Here is a 24,668-nt window from a genome sequence, read left to right on the forward strand (position 1 = left end):
TATGGGTTCTGGGCGCGTTTCCCAGAGCCAATGTGGTGTCCATCCGCTTCACAAATGGCCACAGCTCAAATTACTGGCTGTTCCACGAAGACTTCTCCCCCTTCCCTGTTGTCACTCCCTTTTCTCCGGGGTGGAGGGAGGGGTGAGGTCACGGCGGCTCTCTCCCCTCTTCACCTGCACCCTGCCATGCCCTTGTTGGGCCAGCGACTCCTCATATGCGTCAGCCCAGCTGAGTGATGAGGGTCCTTCCGGCGGCCCGGACGCCCGAGCAGGCGAGACACCTCATCTGGACGTTCCCGGCTGCTCGGCAGGCACTCTGTCATCTCAGCTGAGGCCCATGTGTGCTGTGCTTTGATGTGGCGGCCACAACCACCCCCTGCAGCAGGCTACACTGCAGCCCTCACGGCTTCTGCTCCTGACCTGGGCGCACAGGCCAGGCTCGCTGGGGTGCCTTTATCCTGGGCTTTTGTTCAGCTGATCTCTGGCATGCAGTCTCTGTCTGCCTCCTGACTGCTGTGCCTCCCCCTGGAAGGCATCCTTGTCCTGCAGACGGGGTTGTGCTAAGCGCATTCTTCCCAGCTATGCTTTCTCTCGTGGAACACTTAACCACTTTGCACCATAATCCTTGCTTTTATGTTTGTGCTCCATAAACTTTGTGAGATTAAGAGTTTCCACCTGTATGATCCCTCTGGCTCTGTGTCCAGCACAAATGACTGGGCACAGTGGACCCACAATCATATTCCTTGAATCTAAGTTTGATAATATACTGTACTGTTGGCAAGAGGGGTGGGCAGGGCGGGAATATTCTGATATTTCAAGCAATGCACAGAGCAATATATATACAAGTAACTTCCAATCATCTACTTCAAAAAAGAGGGAGATATATACAGATTTTTATATATGTTATGGTTGCATATACATATTTTGGGAAGGACGGGCCAAACATTGACAACAATATTTTCTCTGGGAAAGGATACTAGGGCAAGATGAAAGAGATTGTCCGTTTCTATTATGTATCCATTTTAATTTGTTTTGCAGTGTGCATGAATTATTTTTCAAATAAAAATGAAATCTAACCCAAAGGAGACAAACTAAAAGTCATTGAAGAGATGAATTTAACACCAGGATTCTGCAAGTGGCTTTGCTAAGCTTGGGAAGAATGAGGATATGGGGTCCAAGGAAAGGCCTCACTTTCAGAAAGACAGATCTACGGGGTTGGTCAGCTGCTGCCCATGGGGGTGCTACGAGCAGAGGGCCCTCTGCCTGCACGAGGACCAGGCAGGTCAGTCCCAGTGCCTTGGGTGCAGAGTTTCATTGGAACAAAAGAGTAAACTAGTACTGAATCATGAAGAAATGTGGGTGTGGCAAACTGGTGCTTTTACCACTACAGCACAGCCAAGGGCTTGATTTTCATGTAGGAACAATGTGGTACAGTGAGAACAGCCTTGGAGAAGACTTGATATCCTTCCCAGCAAACTGCTCAGCCTCTCTGGGCTTTTGTGCACTCCTCTGTACAGGAGAGAGAATTGCTGTGCCTGTCTCAATAGAGTTCCTGTGGAGTGCTGATGAGGGCTCAATGCAAAGCCCTTAGCACTGGCCAGCAGTAAGGGCATGAGACACAGATCCCAGACTAGCTGGATGGTGGCTCTGGGGAAGTTTCCTGTCTTCCAGAGTCATCAGCTTTCTTATCCACAAAACAAAGGGATTGAAAAGTCCTGTGGTTTTAAATTTTATTCTGAGTGGAAACAGCTTTGAGAAGCTGGTAAATTCTTTGCACCAGCCAGTCCAGAAAATTACATACACACACACACACACATATATATATATATACCCCTGCTTACCCCATATTTGTAAATGATTTCCAAGAGATCCATTCAGAGATCCAGGCTAAGTACCCTTGGACTGGGGCTGTAAACATTTCTCTCTAGCAACACTAGCACAGACACTCTCACAAGTCTTGATAACTGCCTTTGTGGAAAAAAATATGATGAAGAATGAAAAGAAGGGTACTCCACCCACTGTGTGTGTGTGTGTGTGTGTGTGTGTGAGAGAGAGAGAGAGAGAGAGAGAGAGAGAGAGAGGGAGAGAGAGGGAGGGAGGGAGAGAGAGGGAGAGGGAGTGGGAGTGGAAGAGAGAGAGAGAGAGAGAGAGAGAGACAGACACAGACACAGACACAGAGAGAGACAGAGAATGATAGAGACAGAGAGAGTCTGTCCCATAAGAATAGGCAGGAATGCCTATTATTTCACAAAGGAAATAGCTAACCCTTTTTGCATCATCCTGCTGCCCCCTTCTGGAGAGGGGCACCATTTCTGCCAGTAGCCTTATTTGATCCTCACCTTACTGTCACTTGTGGTCCATGTCCTAGCAGCACAATTCTGGTCAGTTCTATAGAGGACAACCAGATTGGGGAAGTGGGAACAGAAGGAGGAAAAACAGCCCAGAGAGTAGGCTCTTGCTGGTAGTGCTAGGGGTATGTGCTGGGGGTTTTGGGATGAGATCTCATTATTCTCTAAGAGAACAAATCAGAGGTTCAGAGAGGGTAATGCCTTGAGAATTCATTGGAAGTCTGTGTGCTGGGTTCTGAGCACAGAGTAGAGAGCACGAGTAGAGTTAAAGCTTCGAAAGAGCTTTTACAGCCCAGTGCCGAGATTTCTGTCAATCTTCCCTCTCCTTCTCTCGCTGGTGATGAGTTCATTGGAGCAGGTGCACAGGGGCTGAGACAGTGAAGGAAGCAGGAGGGGCAGTCAGGAAGGCTTCCAGGCAGAGAAGGCATGGATGTCTTCTGAAGAGCTGGGAGGTGGGGACAGTCTTCCAGGCAGAGAGAAAGCCCCTGAGAAGGGGAAGAATCTTGAGGGACTAAAATATGTCAGCAGTGCTGGGCGTGGGGATGAGGAGGGTGTGACACAGGAGATGTGGGCATGAGCCCATCACACACGTCTTTGCAAGCCCTGCTGGGGTGAATATGCTAAGAGCAGCATTGGGTCATGGAAGCAAGTGAAGCAAGCCAAGTGATAAATGCACCTTCTGCAAATACTACTGGCTGCTTGTTATCTCAGGGGTACTTAAGGGGGTTGGTACCACCCCTCAGGGGTGTTTTACTAATTTTGAAGACATTATGATTGACAAAGTAAATGGTGCTGGGCTCTGTTGGCAGTGAATGGGTAGGTGCCAGCCAGGCTAATCATCACATAATGAGTGAGATACCCGCCCCCCTACACACACACACACACACACACACCCTATCTTACCTTTGATTATTCGCATTAGATATCAATGGAGGCAGAAAATCCTAAAGTGTATTTGGTATGTTTCCAGGGAAACCAAGGCATCTTTATGAGTTGCTTCCCATTTTAGTCAATCAGCTTACTGATAATCAGGCTTGTGAGTCTCCAACACAGTCCACCTCTGCTGTGGATCTTGTGGCCGTCACCTTCACAGTGACACCCCATGTGGCAGTAACCAGACCATCACTTCTTAAGGCCTTTGAGTTATCTGCATTTTGAATTTTTTTTTACTCTTAATAAATTTCTTTTTGTTGCTCTTTAATATCACTGCATTGATTTTTCACATTGTTTAGGTGGGTAGTAATTTTAACTATTAATATTATCTAAGAATTTCACCTTGATATGGTAAAGGGCATTACACATCTTTGCTATAAAATGTGTTTGGGTCTGATGGTGTTGAGAAGCCCTGTTGTATCTTCTGTTAGCCCAAGTTTATGGAGGAGAGCCTGTAGCTCATAGAGGTTGGAGGACTTGTGCAAAATCACCCAGCTGAAAATGAAGCAGATCATGGGATTTAAACTCCAAAGCTGGGTTTCTCAGTACGTGGTACTTGCTGCCTCTTGCAGCATGGTGATCCATGCACTGGGTACCCAGCCAGGAAACCTATTCTCTGTAGTTCTATTAGATGCTCCTGGTGATGAGGAAACTTACCCGCCCAAGCTCCTTGTCTTCCAAGGCCAAGACACCCGTGCTCTCCGTGAACAGCTTAACCTTCACAGCGGGCAGTGCGTGGGTTGTAGAGAAGTCCCCCTGGGTGCCCCAGCTGTGGACAGAATCAGAGATGCCAGTGAGGACACGCCCACCTTTACAATGCTAAACACTCTCCTTCTTTCCCAGATCAAGTGAATGCAGGGTTAACCTAAGGCAGCATTGGCTGTCACATCCCCCTTCCCTCCCCTCCAATGCTGCCAGAGTGACAAAAGTGTTAATTAACTTGTTAGTAAAATGCAAGACAGATGCTCAGAAAGTTGCCACGGGTCTTCAGAGAGCGCTATAAGGAATCACTTGGAATTAACATGAAATCAAGTTGGTGAGAACTTTCCTCGATGTATTTGCAATACCCACAAACAATTCCAGGGCAATCAGTAATATTTCCATGCATCATTTGAATCTCTAGTTGTTGGAAAGCACAGTTCTAGATTTTTGAGATGAGGCCTCATTTGGTTTGAGCCAATTCCTGACTTCAAATGACATGCCAGCAGCAGGGCTTGGGAGGTGGTACCTCTCCTCTCTCTAACTTTGCCTTTCAAATAAATAACAAATATATCTTTAAAAAGAACAGGAATGAGTAGAGCACCACCCTGTCAAACTCAAGAGAGACTGGACACGCAAAGGATAAGGATGTGGGAAATGCCATTCCCTGCTCAAGGTGTGTGGGTATCTGAGTCTCAGGCGCCCCCAGTAGAGAGCCTGGCTTACACAGCATTGATAGAATGCTAGGCTTGCTCGCCGGAGCCCCTCATGGGCCCATAAGCTGTAGCTCCTGCATTGTTCATCATTATTCTTTATCTATTTATTTATTTTTTAATTTTTGACAGGCAGAGTGGACAGTGAGAGAGAGACAGAGAGAAAGGTCTTCCTTTGCCGTTGGTTCACCCTCCAATGGCCGCCGCGGTTGTTCATCATTATTCTTATACAAACTTCATCTCTATCCATTCTGCACCTGCAGTCAGAGTGATCTCCCATGAATGTTAGCTAGATTGCACTAAGCCCTTACCCTAAACCCTTCTACAGCCCCTGTGCTACCACACTCTGTGTGCAACGTGGGCGGCTCACTATGGCTGCTCTGCTCCAGTGTCAGGGGCCTCCTGATTCTGTCACTTCAGTCCTCCTTCATGTGTGGATTCCCTTAGTTCTTCCCATCTGAGCCTTCACTCTGCTGCCTTTCCTGGGCTTAGCTTAAAAGCCACTTTTCCCAAGAATATGTCACTTGATCTCCCAATCTAAATGGGGTTGCAGCATTAAACTCTCTTTTGCATACTGTTTCATTTTGTGTTCTAGCAATCAGTGGATATGCAATTATTGATCTCTGTGTGTTGTTTAATAACAGAATCCTCTAATGTTCTGTGAGCTCTGTGAATGTGGGGAGTGTGTGTTTGTTTATTTTGCATACTTAGCACAGTGCATGACAGAGAAGACACTTAATAAATATTTGCTGAATGAATAAATGATGCTGCATATTTTCTCTCTTACCAGAATAGGAAACAGCGTAGGTACACTTTTGTACAGAATTTTTTATAAATTTTGCCTTATATGATGACCATTTTGCACATTACAGAAATGACTCTGTAACATTACATTTGTTGGCTGCCTTATAATTTGTTTAACCACTGATATATTATTGAAACTGGTTGGATATTAATTTTTCATTTTATTTCTGATTACTTCCTTGGGACACAGACCTAGACAGGAGATTATTTCTTCATTCATCAATAAACATTTGGAGCTCTTACAAGGCTGTAGGAATTCAGCAAGGAACACATTGCAGGCATGAGATACCTTTGCTTTCTGCAAAGTCATTTTCTATAGTGACGATCATCCTACCATGAGGGCATAAGAGAGCAAGCCACAGAGCTACTCTTTCTTCTTTAGCTATCATACTTCATTTTTTCTTCTGGTCTATTTTGTCATCATTGTTTTCATGTTCTTTTTAAATTTCTAGTCATTTAAGGGATAGAGAAGAGAGAAAGTTTCCATCTTTTGTTTCACTCCCCATGTGCATGCGGTGGCCCTGGGCCAGGTTAGCAGCTGAAGATGGAAGCCAGAAACCCAACCCAGATCTCCCTCCTGGTTGGTAGAAACCCAGTCACTGGAGTCGTTGCTACCGCCCCCTTGCTGTTTCCTGCCATCACCACACCCTCTTTATTTGTAGAGAGTTGGAGTCAGGACTCAAAGCTTATCATTGAAAACTGACATTCCAATGTGAGATGCAGACATCTTAACCACTAGGCCAAAGGCTCGCCTCGTGGGTATTTCTTTCCGATAGGGCTTGAATGCTTTAACCCTGAATTTGCTGGCTGCTTGTACTTATTCTTTTTTAAACTAGGACATCCTGGCTTGTAGTCTCACTGACCCACTACATCAAATAAATCTTGTTAACTAAACTTGATGCCACAGATAACCTAGAGAAAATTGACAAGAGAGACTCAGAACAATGAAGATGGGGGTGAGGGGACTAGCCTCATGGGGATCTGTGTGCATGAAAATCGTTTAGAAGGCACAACCGTCATAAAAGACAGGGACACAGGACAAAAAATGACCACTTTCAGTCATTGCTGCACGATGTTACATATACAGAAGAAACTCCTAACTGTGGCCATCGGCAACTATACCAAGCTCTTTTTTAAATTATTATTATTATTTTTATATTTGACAGGTAGAGTTATAGACAGTGAGAGAGAGAGACAGAGAGAAAGGTCCTCCTTCCGTTGGTTCACTCCCCAAATGGCCACTACGGTCAGTGCACTGCGGCCGGTGAGCTGCGCCGATCTGAAGCCAGGAGCCAGGTGCTTCTTCCGGGTCTCCCATATCAGTGCTGGCGCCCAAGCACCTGGGCCATCCTTCACTGCCCTCCCGGGCCACAGCAGAGAGCTGGACTGGAAGAGGAGCAACCAGGACTAGAACTTGGCTCCCATATGGGATGCCAGTTCTGCAGGCAGAGGATTAACCAAGTGAGCCACAGCGCCAGCCCTACACCAAGCTCTTAAGACAGGGGAAATGGCACAGCGTTTAAAATCAGATATGTTTAAACCAAATTTTGGCTTAGTCACATCTGAGCTGTGCCTCCATTTCCTCAGGTACCAAAGCAGCTCATCTCACGGAACACTTGCAGAGTGAAGAGCTGCAGGTTTAGAACAGGAGGCCAACCCAACACATGTTGGCAACATCCCCTTCTCAAAGTAAGGAAACCTTTTCCAGTAACAGTGAGAATCATGTATCCTTTGGGTCATTCATCCAATGTACATTTATCCAAGCCACTTACTAAACCACTGTGCCTTCTGTGAAGGAAGCACAGTGGACAGAGGGCAAATAGTTCAGCAACTATTATTATTGCCATTTCACAGAGAATAAAATTGAGGAGAAGCTCAAGACATGGCCCGTATTATTCCAGTCACTTGTGACTCAGGGAATCAGAATTCCAATCTCTTAATTCTCATTTTACAGTTTTTGCTGCTATCATTGTCATGATTATCAGAAATAAGCATCAGAGATTAGCAACACTGGCAAAAAACATGACCATTAATTTATGATTAATTGTGCTATAACACTCTTTGGGCATTCATCATTTTCTAAAAAAGATGTATCTGAAAGGCAGAGTGATACAAAGAGAGAGAGAGAGAGAGAGAGAGAGAGAGAGAGAGCGAGCGAGCTTCCATCAACTGCTTCACTCTCCAAATGGCCCCAACAACCAGGTCTGGGTGAGGCCGAAGCCAGGAGCCAGGGTGGCCTGGGACCATCTTTCACTGCTTTTCCTAGGCACATCAGCAGGGAGCAGGATCCCGAGTAGAACAGCCAGGACTTGAACTGGCACTCACATGGGATGCTGGCACTGCAAGCAGTGGCCCAATCTACCATGCCACATCACTGGTCCCCATACATCACTCTTGGTGACGGGGATAAGGGAGACTCTTGACAGAAACCAATGGAGTTCTAGAGAGATAAGCCTTCACATGAAGCCACAAAGGTGCTCCTGGAGCCCTGGACACACCCATACTGCAGCCCCATGACACTGTCAACGGGCCTGGTTTGTAGGACTTTCCTGGCGTGACAACTGGGCACTCACTCGCTCTGCTTGAACTCTGCTGCTAGGCAAGGATGCTCAGCTGAAAAGGGTGTGGTGTGAGTCAGACTGTGGGGCAGAGAAAGGCTTCCAGGCCCTGTCAGCTGGGCAGAATTCAAGTCGCTGGAGGCCGCCTGGCAGCCCCCACCCGATTGACAAGGGTGCCTTTTTCTTTCCACCATGGCTGCAGCCGTGTTTTTGGCTTCTCGCTGTGACTGTTGGCTCAGCTCAAGTTCTTAGGTGACTGCTGAGTCCCAATTTAATCCCTCAGATTTCAAAATGACAACCCGACCCAGTAGGGCAGGCCGCAAGACAAATTCTTGAGTCTAATCAAGACCGGCTATGTCAGTTTCAGGGCCCAATGCAAAGTAAAAATATAGGGTTCCCAGTTCCTAAAGCAGGAAGTCTCCTCAAAGATGCTGTACTAGAAATTACTTTGCTTTTCTATGCTCAAATGCATGCTTCATTGTTTTATTGGACTTCACTCATAAGCACAAGTTCAAAGATAAACTTATTATGAATTTTCAGACGGTTTAGGAACCAGATGTGGGTGTCTTTTGAGCTTGGGGTCTATGCAGCTGCATGGATCACATATAAAGCCTATAAAGCCAGCTCTGAATCCCATGCCACCACAGCCTGGTTATCCTGGACCAAGGACGGCGACGTGGTGGGTGTTAGCTGTCACCAGCTGCTGGCATGTAACTTCCCCAGGCTGTGGAAATTACTCAGGCTTCTGTCAATGTTTCCTATTAGGAGAATGAAGGCGGCTTAGTTTCCAACACCTTTGATTGTTCCTCTCCCCTTTGAAAAACGAGTCAAGTAGAGTACGTTTTCTGCCCTTGGAAAGACCTGGCTATCTTTGTAATAGAAAGAATGAATGTTTGTTCAGATAACTAAGTTCTAGGTATAAATTCCTATCTCAGAAGTAATATAGTCCTTGAGGTATTTTTCTCTTTTTAAACTCTCATGGTCATTCTATGAAACACGTACCATCGTTACCCATGTAACTATAGATCAGCTAGAGGAGGCTCCCAGAGGACATGACATGTGTTTAAAGCCACACACACAGAGTAAATGGCAGTCTGACCCCACCACCCAAACTTTCAACCATGCCACTCTCTTGCCTATCTCACCTGTTCCACCAGCTTTTTCCTTTGTGTCTTGTTCCAGTTACCAGAAGCTACCTCTGTAAATCAAATGGAAGGTTTGACTTCAAGAGTGCCGTGACTTTGAGCCACTCATGTTCAACACACTTCAGAGGGTGCTATATTCCACACAAAGTAGCCAGCAGAGAAAGGCATTTTATCAGGACCACATGTTCAACAAATGAATCTACTTGACATTGTCACATTGTCCTCTGCCCACTTGTTCTCCCTTGTTGTGCAATTGACTGTGCCTAGCAAGATGAATACCTCTTACAAGTTCCCCAGAACCAGAAGACAATTGTATTTTGATCTGAACAGTCTCAAGACTGACAGCCTTTACCGCCAGCAGAAGCTGGAAAGGTCAACTGACTAAGCTGTCTGAACTCAAGGTAGAGAAAGGAAAATGGGTCAGGTGTCGCTCTTCTGTGATTTCACTTATCTACCAATGCAGTCACACTGTAGAGCCTGCTAAAAAAATGTTAAAAATAGCCTTGAGTCATTGAGTGTGTTTGTGGTTTCTCAGTCTCTGGGCTTAGTGCTTTTCATGGATTATCTCATTTAATCCTTCTGACAGCTCACTGTGATATACTCCATTATTATTCCCACTTTATAAAAGGAGAAAGTAGGGTTTAGGGAAGTTAAGCAACTGGGATAGCATTTCAGGCTATCACAGAGCTGGGTTTAAAACTCAGAGTTGCTGATCTCAAAGCCTCTACTTTAAACCACAAGGCTTTACTGCTTTTCAATAACTTCTAACACAGTATTTCAGTGTAGTTTGATTATTATCTATGTGTCTGTCTCCTGTAGATGTCAAAGAACACTTTGGAGAAAGGGGGATTTTTTGTAAAACTTTATTTCCTACACATAGCACATGGTTTGGAACTAATATTTGTTTAGTATCTAGGAAGCAATCACACAATTCAGTATAACCATGTGATCAAATTCAGGGACTTTGGGGAGATGAGACATAAACAATAACCAGGGGTGTGACTTCTTGCTGTAACTGAGGGCTTTGTTTCCCTGGATTGGATGATTTTTATGTCACAACTACTCTCGGAAGCACATGCAATCGCTGACAACATGTGGAGGACACTCAGCATGTGACAGCTCTCTGGGGAGCAAGGCATAGATCCTTGAAGGTCAAGGAATGGTTGCTCACAAGGTTGAATGCAATATAGACGTCAATGGGTACAATGTTGGGAAGTACAACCAAGCTATAAAATAAACCGTTAGGAATTTTGGGCTTTTCAACCACGAACACATACGCACAAACAAGAGAAATGACACTGCCTACAGTGTCACCTCCAGATATGGAGGAATATGTCTGTACTGAGACATGTGTATCTGTTACAAACAAACCCTTCCAACAAGAGCATGGCAGAATAAATAGATGGACAGCCCAGCTGTGTAGACTGCAAGTACTACGTGACCTTGGATGAAGTTCCAACTTCTATTGCTTAGGGCTTGTATCTGTTATTATTTCTTCATTTAGTAAATACTTCCTAAATCACTGCGTTAGGTGCTACTGTGGATTCAGAGGGGAGTGAGATATAAGATTTGCCCTCATAGATGTTATATTCTACATGAAGAAATGCCATGTGCAGAAATGATACCACTTAGAAGGAGTGATAGGAGCTTCTGTTTCACATCTATTGACAGGGGAAAGAATATAGTGACTCCAGAGGAGGAACGGAAGAAAATATAGGAGATAAGCTATTCTGTACAAGGTGCTTTACTCAATACTCATCATAAAGCAAGCATTAAAAATTTAAGTATTCATTTTAGCAGTATAGTTCAGGCATTGGTAAACCATTACAGTGGGCCAGGTCCGGTTTATACCTGCTTATGTGTGACTCACGAGCTGAGAATGTTGTTTGCATCTTTTAAATGGCTAAAAATAATTAAAAGAATCGTATCTTGTGACACATAAAATTGTATGGCATTCAAATTTCTCTGTCCTTCCATAAAGTTTTATTAGAGCACAGTTAAGCTGCTGCACCGTAGCAGCAGACTTGAAAACCTGTGACAGAGGCCATATGGCTACGAGCCTAAAATATTTATTCTCTGGCCATTTACTGAAAACGTTTGCTGATCCTTGTTACAGACACTTAAATCGCTGGCTCAGCCTAAAGGAAGCACTTTTATTTTCATGAGCAGATTAGAAGCATGCTCACTGGGCACCTTCACACAGATGAATTGTAAACACACACTTACAAGGACAGCTCACCCCACGGTGGCCCACTTTGATGCTCTCAATTCTTCCTGGAGCTCTTTCCAGCACTCTTGGTGGATTGGAAAATGTGGGCTTGCCTTTTATAGCATTTCAGACACGTGGTGCCCAAATGCTGCTTTCGGAGCCACTTGAGCTGGCTGACTCATGGAGTCACACTACATCATTATTGATATCAAATAATAAACACAAGCAGCAGATAATTCATATTTTGGGGGGTGGGGGTGACTTCTAAAGTCACAGCACATAATTTCTCCAAACTCATCTCACATACAGTGCCACTGCTTTGACAGGGAACCCTTTGATCTGTGGGAGATGAAGAAGGGGAGGAATTTGCTTGGGGTGGGGTAGGGTTCTCAGAAATCTCTGGGTAAAGCCACCTTGTACTACGTGTTGCGGCAGCATCTGCTTCATTGCTGTCGCATCTCTGTTTACTATTTAAAGCCTCGTATTTGCAGGAGACTCTTCAGACCATATGTTATCAACAAATGTTGCTAATCAAATACACACAGCAATTTTCATTAGAATTTCTTTCCCCCGTGAACAAAAAAACCAACATTTGCCACAAAGGGAATATACCTCCCAAAATGACAGTAAACAAGCACAGCAAACCTTTGACAACAGAGTGGTATTTACAAATGCATATGCGAGTGAGCCCCAAACACTGTCACACCAGGCAAATAGGGACCATTGGAGAATTGGATTTTGTACAGGTTGGTGCTGGAGGGGAGGGGTGATGTCATTAGTTGCCATGGCAATGCTCAGCATAAGGCCATAATTCATGCCACAGAGAGTAGATTTGCATTTATTCAAGGTATATGGCTCATGTGGGCTGGGTGTTAAATTGGTAGGGTTCATAAAATTGGCCATGGGCTTTAATAAGAGAGAGGTGTCATTTCAAGGAATGAAAGCGCCATGGTCCTGTTGCTAAGAGGGAAAGTTAATCATCACCTGGAGACAACTGCATTAAAATCTTTTGGGCTGCCTTTCAGGTGGCCCGCGTGATACAAGGCTCCAAGTGAATCAATTGTGCCATCTCAGTGTGTCTCATGCAAACTAATTGATAGGATGTGGTTTAGGGCCGTTAGTGTTCTAGAGAGGCTAAGCTGCCTCTTGCCTACATAAATGGCCATTTGCTTGGTAGAAATGAGGTTTTCTGAGAGGCAGAGAGCTGGAGGCTTTGATTTGCTTCTTGCCATTTCCACTGGAATGTCTCCTCTCCAGGAATCTGAAACTGAATGTGTCCAGTCCTCATCTGAAGCTTTCTCTCTCTTGTCTGTTCCTTGGAGGCTGCCCAAGCTTAGCTGGAGGAAATGCCAGGCCCGCAGATGACACTCCTGTCTCTGCTCCTCGTGCCCTGTCTACCTTATCACCAGAACTTTTGTATCTCCTACCTACAGCACAAATCTGGTCACTGCTATTGACAGAAATAAAGCAGAAAAGGGGAATACGGCAGTGCCAGGAGGAGGTGGGAACAATGCTTCAACAGGGACGACCAATTAAAACTTTACTTATAGGCAATTATCACCTGTTTGATTTATTTCCTTGTTTTTGTGTTAATTTATTTTATTCTTTTGGTCTCCATTGTCTAGAATCTATACAACACTCATGCAAACACTGGAGGTTTGCAGATCATACCTTATTTTCTCACTAACTCTGTGTCCTTGGCCAAGTCATTGGCACTCTGCTTATCTGTAACATGAGGGAGGGGACTTTTTTGTATACTAAAGAGCCTGGGTATTTGATTTCTAGCATTTCCTTTTTAAAAATTCTATCTATCTATCTATTTATCTATCTATCAATCAGCAGAATCAGAGAGACAAAGAGAAAGAGAGAGAGAGACAGGAGGATGAGGAGGAGGAGAAGGAGGAGGAGAAATGAAAGAGGAGGAGGATAAAAGAAGAAGAGAGACCTTTTTGGGCTGGGCCAGGAGAAAGCCAGGAGCCAGGAATTCCATCCAGGTCTCTCACTTGGGTGGCAGCAACCGCGGGCCATCTCACCTACTGCCTCCCAGATACATTAGCAGGAAGCTGCACTGGGAAAGAAGGCAGGACCCAGTCTTAGGCAAGTGGATATGGGATGTGGCATCCCAAGGGGGTGATTTAACTTGCTGTGCCACAATGCCCACCTCTGGTATTTCCCTTTGATTCTATTTTAGAGTTTCTATCTTTTTGTTCCTATTACTCCATCACTTCCTGAATTTGGTCCACTTTTTTCCATTATCGATATTCCTCAACTTATGATGGGGTTGTATCCCAATAACCACACTGTTGGAGATATGTAGAAAAACACTGAATGCACCTAACCTATGGAACATCACAGCTTAGCCATAAAGCACAGTGTAGTCTCAATTGGTCTCCATGTTATTGTGGGGTGAATGGGAGCTGCAACTGATGCTTCCCAGCTTTGCTAGAGAGGATCACACCACAGATCATAGCCTTGGGGAAAGTCAAAATTCAAATATCAGCATGGTTTCTATTGTACATGTTTTGCTTTTGGACAGTACAAAGTAAAAAAAAAAAAAAAAAAAAAGCACAAGTCAAACCACAATAAGTGAGGGACCCTCTGTAAAGCTCTTAGGTAGTAAGCATAGTTGCTAGCAATTCCTGGCATGATAATTCCAGTATCTCTGTTATATCAGGGTCTGATGCTCACTCTGTATCTTTAAACTGTGCTTTCTGATTTTAGCATGCCTTTGAACTATTTTTCTGTCTCTCCTATTTGGGATGCATCGGTTTCCCCTGTGACCTCAAACTCTGAAGTCTCTAAGAAGAGATGCTGATTTTCAGTTTGCTCAGCTCTCTCTCTTGTGCAGACAGGAATGACAACTTCCAAGCTCCTCACAAACCGGATTGGAAACCGGAAGTCCAACCGAGCCTGGATATTTTGAGATCCTGCCCAGCTGTGAGAGTTCAGATTGCATTATTCATTGAATGTTGACTCATAAGAAAATATATCAATGGCCAACATGAAAAATAGAAATTTTCCAAGGTTGAAGCTACATAACAGAGTGGTAAGGAAGGAACTGTAAATGATGAAATCATATAGATGACAGTGCAGCACATGAAATGAATATCAGTGTTGCCTTCTCTTAAATGGAGCTCCTGGTGTGACCCAAAGATGTCATCTGCCACTGTGAAAGGGAGTTGAGGTTTTGACATTGGAAAAGAAGGCTCTGTCTTCTCAGTCTAGGGTTCTTTTGTATCCCTATCACCCAGCTACCTTCCTTTTAGCACTGGTTTATTGAGTTCCTGAGGTTCTTCAAGAAAATAAACTGTTCATTGCACAGCAGATCTGAAAAGGAGTTCCCATGAGGTTGCAAGAAAAGCGTTCATTCATTTTCTCTGTGACCCAACTGACTAACTCTTACTTAATTTCCAACACTGGTTGTTTTCCTATAATAGCTTCTGTAACTTGAGCTGGTTATTAGATGGCAACCTGTAGTCCCCCAGCTGGGAGGCTCTCTGGCTGTGTCTTTAGAACTTGAATCTGCCTTAGAGTACCCAGATGACTCAAGGGCACACATAACCCACTCTACCGCAGTCAGCTTGGTCAAACCAGGTGGGAGGCCTGGGCCAGGGGAATTACAAAACACACGGTGAACCTCCTTGCTTTCCTATGTGTTCCTTTGAGAACATGAACAAAATGAAGAAAAACAACTCAGGGAGACACAGCACTAGACTCAGCATTGAAAGAAGTCCTCAAGATCACTTTGGGCTTATTCCAATTTACAAATGAGAAGGTTGGTGGAGTGGGCAAGAATTTTACCGTCAGATTGTTGTATTTCCACCATCCAAGAGCTTGAAGATTTCAGAAAAAATGTATCGAGCTCTGAGGTCTCAGTTTTTATATCTATAAAAATGGGTATATATATACATATATACATACATACATACATACATACACATACCTGCCTTACAGGATTTCCTGTCTTCCTGTTCACTGATTAAATGAGAGAAGCACTTGGTACAATGTGAGTTCTCAATAAAGGGTAGTTGGCACTGGCGCCAGGAAGCACAGGATTAGAGTGGAGGCCTGGACGCTGACAAGCAGGGGTCCCACACTCAAAGGTGCGGCTTTCTACGTAAGGGAGCCCGAGCAGCTGATAGAATCTCTTGCAGTCTCTACTTTCGTATCTGTAAAATGGAGGCACTGACTGTGCTCCTCAGCTTTCTGTTGACTGAGTAAGATGAGAAGATGCTTCCCAGCCTGATTCTCAGTAAGTTCCCCGTTTTTGTTATCTTTGAGGATTTTGGTGATATTACTCAGTGACATTTCTTTTTTTTTTTTTCTTTTTTTTTTTGACAGGCAAAGTGGACAGTGAGAGAGAGAGAGAGAAAGGTCTTCCTTTTTGCCGGTGGTTCACCCTCCAATGGCCACTGTGGCCGGTGCGCTGCGTCCAGCGCATTGTGCTGATCCAAAGCCAGAAGCCAGGTGCTTCTGGTCTCCCATGCGGGTGCAGGGCCCAAGCATCCTCCACTGCACTCCTGGGCCATAGCAGAGAGCTGGCCTGGAAGAGGGGCAACCGGGACTAGAACCCGGTGTGCTAGTGCCACAAGGCGGAGGATTAGCCTATTGAGCTGCGGCGCCGGCCTACTCAGTGACATCTCTAAGATGCACAAGTTAGTCCAAGCACATGCGGAGAAGGAAACATCAAGACATGGGCTGACTTTGTAAACATTTCCGGAACCATTTGGATGACAGTTCTGTGTTTTCTCCGTCTAGGCAGAATAAAACTGGGGCTTGAATTTAGATTTGATTGTTTGGCAGCGATGGCAAGAGATAAGTCCTAAGAACTGCTTACTCATGTTCTGACTTCCTTCTCTGAGTGCCTGCAAGACTCTCAGTTCTCTCATCTTCAGCCACAGGTCTTTCTTGACTCCAGAGTTCAATGAAGTTCACTTGCTCAGGCCTTCTCCAAGAGAGGAATTTTCCTCCTTCCCCACTGACACTGAGTTTGTCCACGTGACTACTCGCTTTGGCCTCCGTATGGGAAGCCTGTACATCCCTGCAGCTTATCGTTGAAATTATCCATGCAATTCTCTTTAGCCAAGGGGGCATTAGCAAATGCAATGCATGCACAGGCTTCCAAAGTGCTTCAACAGTGGGGCTTGCTCTCCGGGGCCTCTGTCACTTCCGTGAGCAAAGCTTCATCCACGTGGCTGTCGCCCGTCTCCTGGATTCCTGAATGAACTATGTGGAACAGACCTGAGTCCAACCCACAGTGAGGAGCTGAGGTCAGCTAGACCTGCCTCTCGAAACAGGATTATCTAGCTGAGCCTGACAATTTGCAGATGAATAAATAAGTGACTGTAGTTAACCCACTGAGTTTTGGGTTGGTTTATTAAGTAAAAGAGCTAATGGATATCGCTCCTTTATAGGGGTACTTAATCATGTCTTACTTTCACTCTGTACCCTAATGAGTGGCCTAGAGTCCTCACAGACCCATCGCACCCTGTGGAGCCCAGACACGGTGGCAGTCACTCAACAAACACCTATCTAGTGAATTTGCTGGCTTGAATGTCACCTCCCTGTGTCGTCAGTGTCCAGTGAGGCTGAGTCTATCCACAGCGTGAGAACTGGACCGAGGCCCGGCTGTGCTGGCTAAGGCTGCCCCGTGTACTGTCCAGGTTCCCTAATGAGCAAGTGTGTCAACACCTCCCATAGTGCAGGCAGGCAGCCAATGTGCCTCAAACCACGATGGTTAAGTTCTCCCAGGGGAGGCCCTCACCACATCAAAGACAGTCAGGATCTTGCCTCCCAGAAGGAAGCAATAACTACAAAGCCAGACTCAGCAGCCCTGGAGTGGCCCCAACATGTGTGGCTCTGTCTGAGCAGGGGCCTAAAAGCTGCACTTCTCGGGTTCAGCGATGGCCATTCAGAGCCTTGGCCGCCCTTCAACAGCCAGCCCCATGTGGAGACCTCCCAGCTGCCTTTCACAGAGGTGGTGGGAGCTGTTGTTGGCTTGCTCTCGGGGAGGGGGTGGCTTTCGAGGGCCAGGTTCTCATCATTCCACAGAGAAAGATCCCTGGGGACACTGTTGGAAGCCATGCTTATCTTTTCCCCTAGGGACTGGCTTGTGGGTTTGTTCTTTCTTTTGTCTGTTCAACCTTTGTAAGAAAGCACTAGGGGTGCTGTGAGTGCCAGAAGCCTCTATGCATAATGATGACTGGGGCCAGCTGGCCAAATGTCCCCGCAGTACGGCCTGAGGAGCTGTCTGAAAGCACCAGAGCAATCATTCTTGAAGAACGAGTGCATGACACAGGCCAGTCTAGAGGCAGACAGTTCTTGACAAGTGAGGAATCTCAGATGCGAAGAGCTATTTCCAGCTCTCACCTAGCCGTGGGGATAGAGACACCACCTCAGCAGAGGGAAAACACTGCTAGGGCTCCATCCCACAGCTGGTCTCCTTGCACTCATCCGAAATTCTCCAGGGGACCAGGCTATGTTTACTTCAGGCCTCTAGCACCATCATATTAAATACCACAGATGATTTATGAAAAAAAATTAGCAAAAAACTGTAGAAAACAGGGTTGAGTTGCAAAACATTAATTGATATAGGTTAAATTGTGTGCTTTGAAAAAAAAATTTATTCCCTGAATTTTATTTACTTGAAAAGCAGAGAGAGAGAGAGAGAGAGAGAGAGAGAGGGAGAGAGGGAGGGAGGGAGGGAGGGAGGGAGGGAGGGAAGGAGGGAGAGAGGAGAAAGGGATCTCCTGTTATTTTGCTCCCTAAATGCATGCAACACATGGGGTTGGGCCAGGCTACAGCAAAGAGCCAGGAACTCAAGGACTTGAGCCATCATCTGCTGTCTCCTAGCACATACGTTAGCAGAAGCTATAATTCAGAGCAGAGCTGGAACTTCAAACTCAGCAACTCTGGTACGGGACAGGGATATCTGATATGGAATAGCCCAAGTGTTCTTAACTACTGTGCCAGACTCCTGTCATAGGTAAGTTTAAAAGGTATTTAAAATAAACATTATATATTTTTCTGTGATTTAATTACATGGGTAACTCAAGAAATTCACAGAAATGCATATCTTGAAAAAAACATGTATGGATTTTGAAATTTTTTTCTGCATCAAAATAAACTAATTTTTAAATTCTATTTTCCCAGAAACTTTCGAAGTGCCTTTTTACATTTCTTTTGAAAGTTCAAATAGTTTCCTAGGCTCTTGAAAATCATTTGGGGCTGGTGCCATGGCTCACTAGGCTAATCCTCCACCTGTGGCACTGGCACTCCGGGTTCTAGTCCCAGTTGGGGCGCTGGATTCTGTTCCGGTTGCTCATCTTCCAGGCCAGCTCTCTGCTGTGGCCCAGGAGTGCAGCAGGGGATGGCCCAGGTCCTTGGGCCCTGCACCCGCACGGGAGACCAGGAGAAGCACCTGGATCCTGCCTTCGGATCACCACGGTGCGCCGGCCGCAGTGGCCATTGGGGGGTGAACCAATGGAAAAAAGGAAGACCTTTCTCTCTCTTTCTCTTTCACTGTCCACTCTGCCTGTCAAAAAGAAAAAAAGAAAGAAAGAAAAAGAAAATCATTTGGGTTCTGCTGGCCACAAAGCCTTAAGCCAAAGTAACTTGACCACCTATCACTTTGGAAAAATAAACTTGAAGACCGGATAAACAGTATGAGTCAGAATTTACTTAAATTCCTTTCAATGTCCTCTGTCTTCTTGTATGTGTCCTTCCAACAAGAATCACTTCATGCCCTTGGCCTAGGTAAAGGAAGTGGCCCTTCCTTCTGCCATATGTTTTCCCTGAAGAATACTTAACTATCCTTTGTTTCACTATCATGGAAACAGGAACTTGAAGAAGAGTGAGCTCAACCAAGCCTGCTTGAAATGCCCAAAGCAAGTGCCAGTCATCCACATCTGGAAGGCTTCTCACTGGCTATGGATTGACAATAACATAATTTGCTTTCTTTCGCCCCCTGTGTAGATAATGGTTATAAACACTTTTTATGCTTCTAAGGTGCCTTCAAGTGTAAGTGTGTGTGTGTGTGTGTGTTTGCTTCCTTCCTTCCTTAATTAAACCCACTTGGAGCCCATCAGCTCCTGGGTACCTCTGCATTCCCACCACTGTGCTTGTCAGCGGCCCAGTTTACTTTTTAAGGTTTCCACCCCATTAAGGCCCAATGCTTTGGAAAATTGAGTGGCATACAGCAAAGCCAGGTGCAGCCTGCGGGGAAATCTAGAGATGCTGTGGTTATAAATGTGGGCTCTGTAGTTAGACAATCTGGTTTGAAGTGGGCTTCACTTCTCAGTCTCCACCTATATAACGGGAATAAGCAAAAATAGGGTTGTTGTAGTGATTAAGGATTGTGGTAAGGGTTGATTCAGGCAAAGCACTAGCACATGAACACATGGTGTGGCTTGACTGAATCAATGTTCACGACTCTTAGGAACAAGGTCTTGCAAGTGATACTATCCCCTGTCCTACTTGGGGAAGGGAGGAAGAATGGTGGTGGCACTGCACCAACCAAGTGGAGACTCGGATGATACTAAACATCCCAGGGTGACCAACAACGTTCACAACAATGATGCAAACAAACATATCAGTAGTCTGAAGTTGAGAACTTCTGGTCCATCTTGTAGGCATCCCACACTAAATATTTTTAAAACTCAACTTCTGATCTTCCCCACCCTGGACCCAAACCAGCTTTTCTGGAAATCTTCCTCAGGCCAGCAACTGGCAACTGCATCCTTCCAGGTGCTATGCCCCAAAGCTCAGCATCATCTAGGACTTCTTTTTATTGCTTACATCCCACACCCAAAACCTCAGCCAATCTGTTGGTTCTGTCTTCATAATATGGGCAGAATCTGACCACTTCTCATGATTTTCAGCAATGCAACCCTGATACAAGTCACCATCAAATCCTCCCTGAATTCATGCAATGGCTTTCTAACCTGTTCTTCTAATCTGTGCTTTTTCACGATGCCTTCTATGGCCCTACCTGAGTTGGACCTCACTGCCTCTGACTGTGTGTCCTGCAGTAGTTCACTCAGCTCCAGTCACACTGCTCTGTTAGCTGCTCCTCAAAAAAGCTAAGCAGGCTTCCAACTCACAGTGTTTCTATTTGCTGTCCCCTGTGCCTGGAATGCTCTCCTTCGGCTCTGTCTTTTCTAAAGATTTATCTGTTTATCTGAAAGGCAGAGTTACAGAGAAGCAGAGGCAGAGGCAGAGAGAAACAGAGATCTTCCATCCACTGGTTCACTCCTTAAATGGCCACAATGGCCGGAGCTGGGCTGATCTGAAGCCAGGAGCCAGGAGCTTCTTCCAGGTCTCCCATGTGGGTGCAGGGGCCCAAGGACCTGGGCCATCTTCTACTGCTTTCCCAGGCCATAGCAGGGAGCTGTATTGGAAGTGGAGCAGCCGAGTCTCAAACCATTGCCCACAAGGGAAGCTGGCACAGCAGGTAATGGCCCCTCTCTTCCAGCTCTCTAAACAAATCCCTCTCTCACGTTTTGCCAGCAGTGCTGGGGATTTCATATTATGTAGGATGGCCAGGAAAGAAAAGTCTTCCCCAGAATTTCTTACTCACTTTCCTTCTTCTACTTCTTTCCTTAGCACTTATCACCACCTGATGACACTTTAAAAATTCATGGAAAAATGAAATTAAAAGATAATTTTGGTGTAAAAAGTTTATGAAATCCATGCATAATTTTTTCACAATGTGTATTTTCCATGAATTTTCTGAATACTTATTATATATTTAAAAAAATTACTTTAGGGGGCCGGTACTGTGGCATATTGGGTTAGGCCTCCACCCGTAGAGCTGGCATGCCATATGGGCACCAGTTTGAGTCTCAGCTGCTCCACTTCCAGTCCAGCTCCCTGCTGTTGGCCTGAGAAACCAGTGGAAGCTGGCCCAAATGCTTGGGCTCCTGTGCCTACATGGGAGACCTGGAAGGAGCTCCTGGCTTCTCATCAGCCCAGCTCCAGCCATTGCTGCTATTTGGGGAGTGAACCAGTGGATGAGGGACCTCTCTCTCTCTCCCTCTCACTCTCTGTAACTCTGCCTCTCCAATAAATAAATAAATCTTAAAAAAAATTTCTTTAGTCTTTTTTTGTTGGTAGACATGGATTGTTTAATGTCAAGTGCTAACACAATTTGCATTTCATTCAGTAAATCTCCTTGATGGGTAAATAAACCTTATATTTGTTTTCTTATTGCCTATCTCTTCCTCCCATCACTGGAAGCCAAACTGCACAGAGGGCAGGGCCTCTTGTCTACTTTATTATCTATCATAGCTGCGACTAGATAAATGCCTAACATATTTTTAGACTTCTAAAAAGATTTATTGAGTGAATAATCAAACATATGTTGAGCAAAATAATGCTAAAGGGTTAGATTGTCAGAATGAGTTTCATGCATATAAATAGAATACTCCAAATGTTCTAGACCAGCTCGGAAATCCTTCGTTGCCATCTCAAACTCATCAGAGTTCTTCTGAGGTTAAATGAAATAAGACACATAAAAAAATGGCACAGTGCCTATAATATACAAGGCACTAAATAAATGGTAAATTATGCAGTGATAATAATTATTCTACCCATGGGAATTTTCTCTAAATTGTTCAGGCGCCCACTAAGAATTTCCTTTCTAGATGCCTAACATCAAAAGACTCAACCAGGGGCAGAGGTTTAGTGTTTAAATGCTTCTGTCTTGTACTGACTGTGTTTGACTCCCAGCACTGACTCCTGACTCCAGCTTCCTGCTAATGCAGATCCTGGAGGCTGCAGTGATGGCTCAAGTAACTGGGTTCGTACCACTCTCGTGGGACACCTGGAGTGTATTCCCAGCTGCTGGCTCCAGCCTTGGCTTTATCCAATCTGTCACAGACTTTTAGGGAGGAAGCTAGTGGACGGGAACTCTGTGTGTTTTTCTCTTCCTGCCTCTCAAATAAATAAAAATAATTAAAACCTTTCCAACAGAGTCTACTGGGGGCTGGCATCGTGGCGCAGAGAGTGAAGCTGCCATTTGCAGTGTCAGCATCCCATAAAGGTGCTCATTCAAGTCCTGGCTGCTTCACTTCTGATGCAGCTCCCTGCTAATGGTCTGGGAAAAGCATCAAAAGATGACCCAAGTATTTTGGCCCCAGCCACCCTGTGCGAGACCTGAAAGAAGTTCCTGGCTCCTGGCTTCAGCCTGGCCCAGTCCCAGCTGCTGTGGCCATCTGGAGAGTGAATCAGCAGATGGAAGATCTTGCCTCTCTCTCCTTTTTTTTTTTTTTTTTAAAAAGATTTATATTTGTTTATTTGAAAGTCAGATGTACACAGAAAAAGGAGAGACAAAGAGGGAACCATCCACTGGTTCACTTCCCAGATGGCTGCAGAGGCTGGGGCTGGGCCAGGCTGAAGCCAGGAGCCAGGAGTTTCTTCTGGGTCTCCCATGTGGGTGTAGGGGCCCAAAGACCTGGATCATCCTCTGCTGCTTTCCCAAGCACACTGGCAGGAAGCTGGGTTGGAAATGGAGCAGCCATGCCTTGCACTGGCATACATACATACATACATACACACACATATTTATTATATATATATATAAAGCTATATACATACATATATGTAAAGAATCTAGAAGAGTTCCTCACCTGGCTCTTCTTTCTCCCTTGGTGTACTGTCTGGGCTCATTCAAGACCCTATCCCTTTCCAGGCTTCAAAGTCACCCTCTGATCCCACTTATGTAAGTCAAAGTAAGTGAAGTAAATAAGGGAGTAATATAACACCAAAAGGAGCTGTCACGGATATGAGTCACCAGGTGCCTTCTATCTGGACTTACAGGGAACACCAGACAAGTGGCTGAAGCATGAATACAGTCAGAGGCAACAGAGAATTGAAGGGGCACCTGCTCTTACACGCTCCCTGAGCTTTCCAGTGGGTGAGGGCACAGCTGCTGATGCATTTAGCTCCATCAGTCTTCATTTGTTGTTCAGCTGTTCATCCATTCATACATTTACTTACTGTTCAATCTATATTAAGAACCTAAGACTGTTCTAGGCTCAGGGCAAGACTCAATCAGGAAGACAGAGAAAGTTCCCACATTCAGGAAAAAATTCTTGTGCAGGCATGACCGAAAATGGTCGAGCAGATACACAAGTTGATTTCTGAAAATGAAAATAGCTATGAAGGCCATTCAACAGGCTCATGCTAGAGAATGGCTGGGACAGGACCACATCGGGGGAGGTAGCCAAGGGATGTCCAGTTTCAGGGCATGGTGCTTACTGTGAGGTTGAACAGAGGAAAGACCCCATCAAGCCTCCCAAATCCTCTAGTCCATATGTTAGAGAATAAAGAGGAATGCAGTGGGGGAGTACTGCTTCAAACCCTTCTGAAGGCAGGAACCTGAGTCTGATCTCCTCATCTTCACTTTGTCTTGTTCCCAGCATCCTGAAAATATCTGTTGAGTGAATGAACAGATTGGGTTGACATAGTCTCTGTCTCTGCCTCAGCTCCAGAGCTCCTAGATCGAAGAACCTGAGCACGGGCAGTTTAGCTGACAGATGTTTGAGGGAAATCAGGGTCTCATGACAAAACAGGTTCAGGAAATACTGGCTTAAACAAAGATGGGCCCCTTACAGAGGGCTTTTCAGAGCCCTTATTGTGCTAATGTGCTTTCTGGATCTTTATGAGAGGCCATGACAAATACTACTCCATACTTGTATGATTACAGAGTGGCCATGGTAAATACTACTCCATACTCGTATGATTACAGAAGTTGTCCAAACAGCATCATGAGAGGCTTGTGCTTGATGAAGAATACTTTGGCAAACTCAGAAAGTGTTTGACAAATGCACCAAAGAAGTTCATATTAGCTAATAATCATGTCTCGATCACGAAGTTCAAGTGTAAGAGATGCTGAGACCAGGGGTGTCGTCCACTTAACCAAATACTGGTGTCTTGGTGAAATCAAGTAAACTTCTCGCTGTCATATGGAAGAAAATAATCAAACCACTTAAGAGGGTTGGACTGAAGAAAGGAGGACAGGCCATTCCATTTGCTGCTGTATGGTCATTGGTGGAAGTGATCTGGAAGACGCAGAGAAGAGAGTTCTATACGTATACTTCCCCCTACTCTCCTCAGTCTTTCCTGCGTTGTTGGCAATCTGTATAACCAACACATCTCTCCCACAGGGTTGGAGGATGGAGAGGGGGCTAGTGAAATCTCAGATTGTTATACTCTTGACTGAGTAATATAATCATTTAAATTATTAATCATCGCCATGG

At 45.1% G+C, this 24,668-nt stretch overlaps 1 protein-coding gene across 8 annotated transcripts in view; it reads right to left on the minus strand.

Annotated features, from left to right (window-relative positions):
- CADPS (calcium dependent secretion activator) overlaps positions 1-24,668 on the minus strand; it is a 506,306-nt gene that overhangs the window by 186,916 nt on the left and 294,722 nt on the right. For all 8 annotated transcript variants that reach the window (XM_062200191.1, XM_062200192.1, XM_062200188.1 and 5 more), the window contains one exon: positions 3,939-4,050. In XM_062200191.1, the coding sequence (XP_062056175.1) occupies positions 3,939-4,050 (112 nt within the window). The remainder of the gene's footprint in view (positions 1-3,938; positions 4,051-24,668) is intronic.

The sequence above is a fragment of the Lepus europaeus genome, chromosome 9 (genome assembly GCF_033115175.1).
Source record: "Lepus europaeus isolate LE1 chromosome 9, mLepTim1.pri, whole genome shotgun sequence".
NCBI classification, from domain to species: Eukaryota; Metazoa; Chordata; class Mammalia; order Lagomorpha; family Leporidae; genus Lepus; species Lepus europaeus.